Genomic DNA, 7,392 nt, shown 5'->3' on the forward strand with positions numbered 1-7,392 from the left:
GCGTTCACTCCACGAACAGCACGCATCGTTTAAACAAAAAACAAAAGGCAGTATAGAAATTCTTTCTCAACAAGAAATATTTTAGGTTAAAATTTAATGCTATAGAATCATCATAAACAAACACATCTATTGTTATCCTTATAAACCCCTATAAATTGTTTTCCAGTTTATAATTTGTTTCGTACAGTATAATGACTACAAATAACAATTACGTATCATAATATTTACGTTATTCACACAAAAACAAAACCACACACACAATATTGTTTATCAAACGCGTTATAACTAACAGAAGGTATTACAAAATAAATATATTCTTTATAAATAATTTTTTTTTAAATAAGTTGTTTTAGTGAAACATTGAAATGGCTTCTTCTTCGTCTATCATAGGGAGTGATTGTTCTGAATTGTCTGATGTGTCCAAACTTTCCTTAGGCCTAGACGTTTGTGTTTTTGTTTCAGTAGTCTGCCTTGCAGTTTCAACTTCTGTTAACCATTTCATAATTCTGTTTTTTGTTTTTCCGTCTAAATATTCTTCGTTCAATTGTCTTTTTCCTGGAGTAATTTGTGTAACATCTTCATTTTGTGCTAAACTTATTTGTTTCGATCCCTGATTGACGACGTTTGACCCGTTGTTATGTTTAGTAGTACGGCTGGTTTTAGGCCGAACTCTTTTAGAGCACTCACTAGGCCTACTGTTGGTTAGAGTAGACCTAGAAAACGTAGCAGAGTTTTCTCTATAATTGTTAGCACTGTCTGTAGCTCGGAGTCTGTGATTTTCCTCTCTTATAGGTTTAATAGCAGTACAAGATAGTGTTTTCTTCAATTTGGGTCGTTCACACGGACGCTGTGCGTCTTTCAAACTCGAACCTTTAGCACGTGTGAATGCATGCTTAGGTGTTGGTGTAGCAATTCTTGTTGGTTCTACTATTGGCTTAATCCGATCTTTTGGATTCAATTTAGGTTCAGTAATGTATCCACCTTTTGGCCGGATTAGGACCTCGACAGTGATCGGCTGTGTCGTGTTCTTGTCGTGTACACTGTTGTTGCTATTTCTTTTAATGTTTCGCCGATATGTATCTTTTCCCTCTGTAATTGGTGGTAAGTTGGTCCGCTCTGCCCAAAATAACGCCGTCATTTCATTTATATTTTTATCTGAAAAAGACGTATATTAATTATTCATAAATACTAGGCCTAGTTAGAGAAAACTTGGACGCAACGTAATGGTGCATGCGCAACGCAAGAGAATTGACAAATCACTATTCGCACTAGTTCGGATGATCCATCGTGTCGCGATTGGTTAAATTACTTGCGTTGCGCTTACGTCCTTTACGGTTGGTCATAATTAGAATCATGCTTTATCATTTTTACATTTGAAAACCACAAGCAAAAATATACTTATTATACTAAATGTATTGAACATTATAATAGTGTACAGCCAGTACAAAGTTTAAGCATGTACTAACATGTTGCGTCACTTTCCAACATTCTAACACGTCGGCCGTGTCAGCATTCAACATACTTTAAAAAAAGATGATTTATGTTTATGTAACCCTAACGAACTTTATGTGTATAATATGAAATAAGTAGTGCCAGGCCTTACGTCGAAAATTAACTGAAATTATAAACTTGTTGATGACAGATAGCAATAATTTAAAAAGTGTTTAGGGGGAATTGACGATACCGACAATAAAGCCCATACAGAAACACGCATTTTAAATGACACTTAGTTTATAATAACAGTGTATTGTGTTGGTAGATTTACGTGTTCCAAGAAATAAGTAGTTGTGGCAAAAAGCATGTAAATCTTTCAATGTTACTTGGCTTACGTGTTTCTACATTAAAATTCTTTGGCGAACAAAGGATAACACCTCCATAGGCCTAAACTAATCTGATAAAGCAAACTATAATACAGTATACAGTATCGTTATTATTGCAGAGGACAAGTTTTTTCGTTGATTACCGTATATTATATTTATATAATGTCTCAATTTTGATGATACTGAAAATGTCAGATTTGACATATCCTTTAATTTATACATTTTCCTGTGAGACCTATTCCAATTTCCTATCAACAGTAAAATTAAAATTTAATATTCAATGTTAATCTTTGCAATAACTTAATAATATAATATTTCAGAGAATGCATCTCCAATACTCTACTTTTATAACAATAAAAATGTTTTGTTCACTTCTGAACTTTCAATTGAATAACCCTTTTCGAGGATATTCCGAAAAATCTTTATTTAAAATTATTATCATTAGGCATATTTTACAGTAAATCTATATCAATAATACTAGGCCTAATTTATGTCAAGCTCGCTATTAGGCCTACTACAGTTTTTGAAATCATGAACTTGATAATTATTTGATTAATTATTGTTAATAAAACATTAATGTAAATGCATTCTTACCGTGTAATATACCTCTAACCATGATTATGTGCGCTTGTTAAAACCGGCTAAGTTCCAATATCGACTCTCTCACATCAGCAACATGTTATCGTAAAGGTAGATTCACATAGAATAATCGACAATTTCACAATCTTCTACGTTTTAAAGCCTGGAATCTTCCAACAGCCAATCACAGTGCGCCGTTTAAAGTTACATAACAGTGACCGTACTTTCTCATTGTATGATTCTAGCTCCTTCGTGATGATCGGAACTCGCCGCCGTCTCTATAGGCTTACGTGCCACTTCTTGGGTACATCCTGGAACTTTATATCCCCCACACGATGGTCACAATGGCTTGAAATACACGTTTTATTACCGAGCACGAAATACAGTTAACGGAAGGCTGGTTGTTCTATTGTTGTTATAATTGTAATTGTCTGTACAAATAAAGACGTCCTGATGTAAGCCTATACGACCGACAATACATCTACACTACTATTTAAAGAATAAAGTTTCGTCAACAAAATGAATTCAGTTACGCCACAAAAAAGAGTCGCGTTATCAATATTCGTACGCGGCGCACGCACGATACCTTGCAGATCAAAAGGCGTAACACTTGGGCGCAATCGACCAGTGTCATCCAGATACCATAGCTTGAGGATATGCGTTATCAGTTCCGTGTGTAGGCCTATATATCACCATCAAATCGAAAAACATGATAGGCCTAATCAGTTTTTTAAGAGTTTTTTTTTAAGCGTAAATTAAATGGCTTCAACTTTTAGCAGTAATTTATTAATAAGAAAGAGTTTTTTCGAGCACGTGCATTTTTCCAAATTAAATGATGATGATGGTATTCATGCTATTAATAGTACCATGACCATTAAATGTTATGACCCTGTTCGATCCTCCCAGGTCAGATTATTTCTTGGGGGATGGATGGAATGGATTCTTGGAAATCTACCTGGATCATAAAAGAAACGAAAAGTATTACCATATACCATTTCACTTTGAAGCTCTCAAATCGAAGTGAAAAGAACAAAAATAAGAATTGAGGAGATGTATAACAAACGACTCTATTCACTCTTTTCGTACAGTATGCCTAGAGGAATAAATGTAGTCGTCGTAGGCCTATCTAATATTAATAAACGGATATTTCATTATGCCTCACATAAACTGAATTTTAATTAAATCTGAAATATACCAAAAGATAATTAGCCAGCAGACATCGTGATTTAAAATTTACGTTCAGACAGGGTTAATATAATAATATTCTACTGGTTTTCTTACCGGTCCTTAAACCATAAATCGTGTTTATATGACAACGAGTGACCGAAATATCATGCGAGACGCACGTGCTATTGTTTGAACACGTACCAACAGGGTCAAATATATTTGGTATAATATTAAGTCTGATAATATAATTATGATTTAACGATAGAAAAACCTTTAAACATTTTCCATTAAAACCTATAATTAACTCAAAGCATAATCTTGCACATGATTCTCAGTCAATTACCGGTGCAGAGACCGGACGCAGTCCGTCCAATGTTAAAAAAAATATCATTGAGAAAAAAAAAATTACATGAAAAAACTGTAATTTAAAGCACAAAAAAAATAGTCAAATTGGCTGCTAGCCAATGGGTTTTTTGACTGAATAACCGTCTATTTTGCCATAATATAAGTGAAAATTATTTTTCGGGTTTTTTTTTTCTACGGAAGTAATAACTTTGTTAAAACTACAAAATGGCCTATTCAAAGTCTGATCTTCATTTTTCAATTTTTTGGGGCACAATACATCTTTGTACAGACATTTTACGGAATCAGAATAACAAAAGAATAAAAAACGGTAGGCCTATATGGCCGGCCCTCTTGCGTGGTGTGGCAAAATTATCAAATACTCCATGTTTGCACCACACAAAGCATTCCAAACCCGTAAGTACCATAGTAGATGAATGGTCATTACCGCTAACACAATGTTCTCGTGTGTATGCCAGTATCGAATTACTGTCCAGTCACCCTGTTCTGTATTTACTCTCCAGTCTCGCGAGAACATCTTATACAATATTGTCATATTATTAGAATAACGATGTTATTACTTAATGAATAGATAAATAATCGCGTCATGCATCAATAAATAAAACGCATCATCATTGTATTATATCTAATTCTTAATGTTTAGTAAAATACTTGAAGAGGTCAGTGACATTCAAGTTTGCGCAATGCTTTTTTAGTTTTTTTTAAAGTGATTACAAAATACAAAGTATATGCCTACTGTACACATTTAATACAATATTTAATTTGTAACCGCGCGGTTTGAAAGTTTGGTTTATGCACATGCGTAGTTAGTCATATTCCATCTACCTTTTACCAAAGCGGCGCTTTTTACGATATGAACAAATTCGCAGCCAATCAGAGCTCGGGAATATCCGATTTGCGCCCGAACAGATTCGTCTAAAGGAAAATAAGCTTTAGGGCACAAGTTCTTGAGAATCGAACATTATAGAATAAAAATAATTGAAAAGATAAATGAACAGAAATTTAAAATGATCCCGTCATTCATTTCCTGTCATCAATAATTAGTAATAGTTAAAACCGCTTTTAGTCTGAATGTGCGTGCTGGTTATTCAGTTGTTCGCTACTACTAATATTTACCTAGCACCCTATCCGAGTCCCATATGTATACAAAACAAATAACAGTTGTTATATTAAATACAGTGAATGAGATATCCTTTAACAATATCCGTGACGTAATCAATACGTGGAAATATTTCACTACCGTTTATCAAATACTAAATCAATGCCTTCATTTGACCTGCTAGGTCAATGACATTAATTAGTTGACATTAATTACGCAAGGTTTTGTAATGATTTTAACATAAAATTGGTCAGTTCTTAAGGTTACGCATCTGTCTCTCCATTTGATAGACTACAAATACTAGCAGGTACTATTACGGTAGGATCACTGTATCTGTATCCGTAGCAAACACCATCTCTGGTTATCGCGTACGACGTTGGTTGGGTGTCATGTGGAAAAATATTAATTTAGGACACAGTTCTAATTATTCATCTTCGCGTTTTCAAAGCTTAAAAGTGTGTAATTAAGCGCACAATCGCCTTTACTGAAGGTTGATGCTGAGACAACCTACATGTTTTCTTTTAATCATTGCGAATAATGCTATTACATCGTGGAAGAACATTCAATGAAATGTTAAATGGTGTATTATTCACACAATAATAACTTTAAACTATCTCTCCAGCAACCTAGATTTATTTTCGGTGAGAAATTATCGATGTTTTCCTATAGTGTTTTCTTTTAATTACAACGGTATGCTATAACAACGCCTTTGCTAATTTAATAACTAGGCCTATATAACAACAATGGGCCAGTTGCGTGTACAACCTACTTGGCACTAGTTTTCAGTAACGAAAATCAATAATAAAATTATAATAGCCTACAACTTCTTCCATTGAAAATTAAACAAAATCCGGACGAGACGGCATCACCGCACCAACCATGTCTTTACTGACGTCATCATAGAATAGCAAATCATGATATTGATTAATACAGCAAAACATTTAGCTACAATTTTAAATAAGTAACGAAAAGTTTTCGTTTACGAGGCCACCATCATCAATAGTATCATCCTCTTTAGTAAATCCATATTTATTATAAAAACCCATCCCTTTTATATTGCCCTTATTTGTACACGCTATAATTTTTTTATATCCGTATTTGTAACAAAAATCTCGAGCGGAATTAAAAAGAAGTTTTCCAACACCACGACGCTGATACTGTCTATAAACACGCATGCGCACGAGTTCACCTGTGCGTCTGTCGGGAGTATTGACGACGGCGATAGTTCCAATCATATTACCGTCAAAGATGGCTACTTTGAAACAACATCCCTCTCGTCGTACGAAATGAGTTGTGATGTCAGCCATTCTGGTTGCCAACTCTCTCTGGCGGTACCTGTACCGCAGAAAAGTGATCTCTCCAAAACGGATACAGTAACACGTTACAAACGCAATGCAACTGTAATATAAAGATACTGTCGTATACAGCGTGAAAAGGCATATTACAAACGTGATTCGAGTCATAAATACTGCAGTATTGAGAAATGAATAATTTGCAGTGAAAAAAAGAAGTGAAAAATCATAAGCTTCGTCGAGAAAGAGTCGAACAGCTTGTGCATTCTCGTCAGGTTTGAGATCGCGGACACAGATCTCCTGCCTGATAAATTTCTTTGTAATTCCGTCAGCCATATTAAGCTGTGACGTGTAAAGTAAAAGTTAAACGCATTCAACTTTGTGGTAAGAAGTCCAAAGACGACAAAACTATAAAAAAAATAATAATACGAAAAAACAAGTCATGAGTAAATTTAAGTTATATTTCTTTATTGAAGGTTACAATATTATTATGTCACACATTTTGATTTAAAAACTGTTGTTATGTTGATGTTTTGTTGGGGAATACACACATATAATATAATATCGCTTTTTGATGATGAACAACTCTAAAATGTATATAGGAAATGTTTTATTTTTATTTTGTATCTATTATGTTGTGTTTATTGTTTTATGTTTTTTATGTAAAAGGGTCCTGCGAAAACAGAAGTGTAAACTTCTCTATGCAGGATCCTTGCCATCATTTATGCTATGAAACTGTATTTATAAACGATGAGTAAATAAATGTGAATTGAATGCATGCATGCATGGACATGGTTTAGGAGTTCATATTTGGGTAATACTAATAGTACATTATTGCATTTTAATAATAAGTAAGAATTAAGATGTGTATATTCGATTGAAGACTAGGCTTTTAGGCCTGCCCTGGGCCTAGACAAGCTATGAATTTTCGTAGTTGACACTAGCCCTAGGTGCCTAGCCTATCTATAGACTAGAGGTACATTACATAGCTAGCGAGAGAGAGAGGGGCAGGGCGAGGGGCAGGCCCGGCTAGCTAGGCTAGGCTAGGCTATCTAGGCCTAGGCCTAGTAGG

At 34.5% G+C, this 7,392-nt stretch overlaps 1 protein-coding gene across 1 annotated transcript; it reads right to left on the reverse strand.

The window, feature by feature from the left end:
- Window positions 1-108: 108 nt before the first annotated feature.
- Window positions 109-3,065, reverse strand: LOC140047500 (uncharacterized). The gene is made up of 2 exons (XM_072092542.1): window positions 2,415-3,065; window positions 109-1,155 (listed from the first exon to the last, which is right to left on the reverse strand). The coding sequence occupies exons 1-2, from the start codon at window positions 2,434-2,436 to the stop codon at window positions 350-352; spliced, it is 828 nt and encodes a 275-aa protein (XP_071948643.1). The 5' UTR covers window positions 2,437-3,065; the 3' UTR covers window positions 109-349.
- Between the last annotated feature and the right edge of the window lie 4,327 nt (window positions 3,066-7,392).

The sequence above is a fragment of the Antedon mediterranea genome, chromosome 4, assembly GCF_964355755.1.
Source record: "Antedon mediterranea chromosome 4, ecAntMedi1.1, whole genome shotgun sequence".
Taxonomy (NCBI): Eukaryota; Metazoa; Echinodermata; class Crinoidea; order Comatulida; family Antedonidae; genus Antedon; species Antedon mediterranea.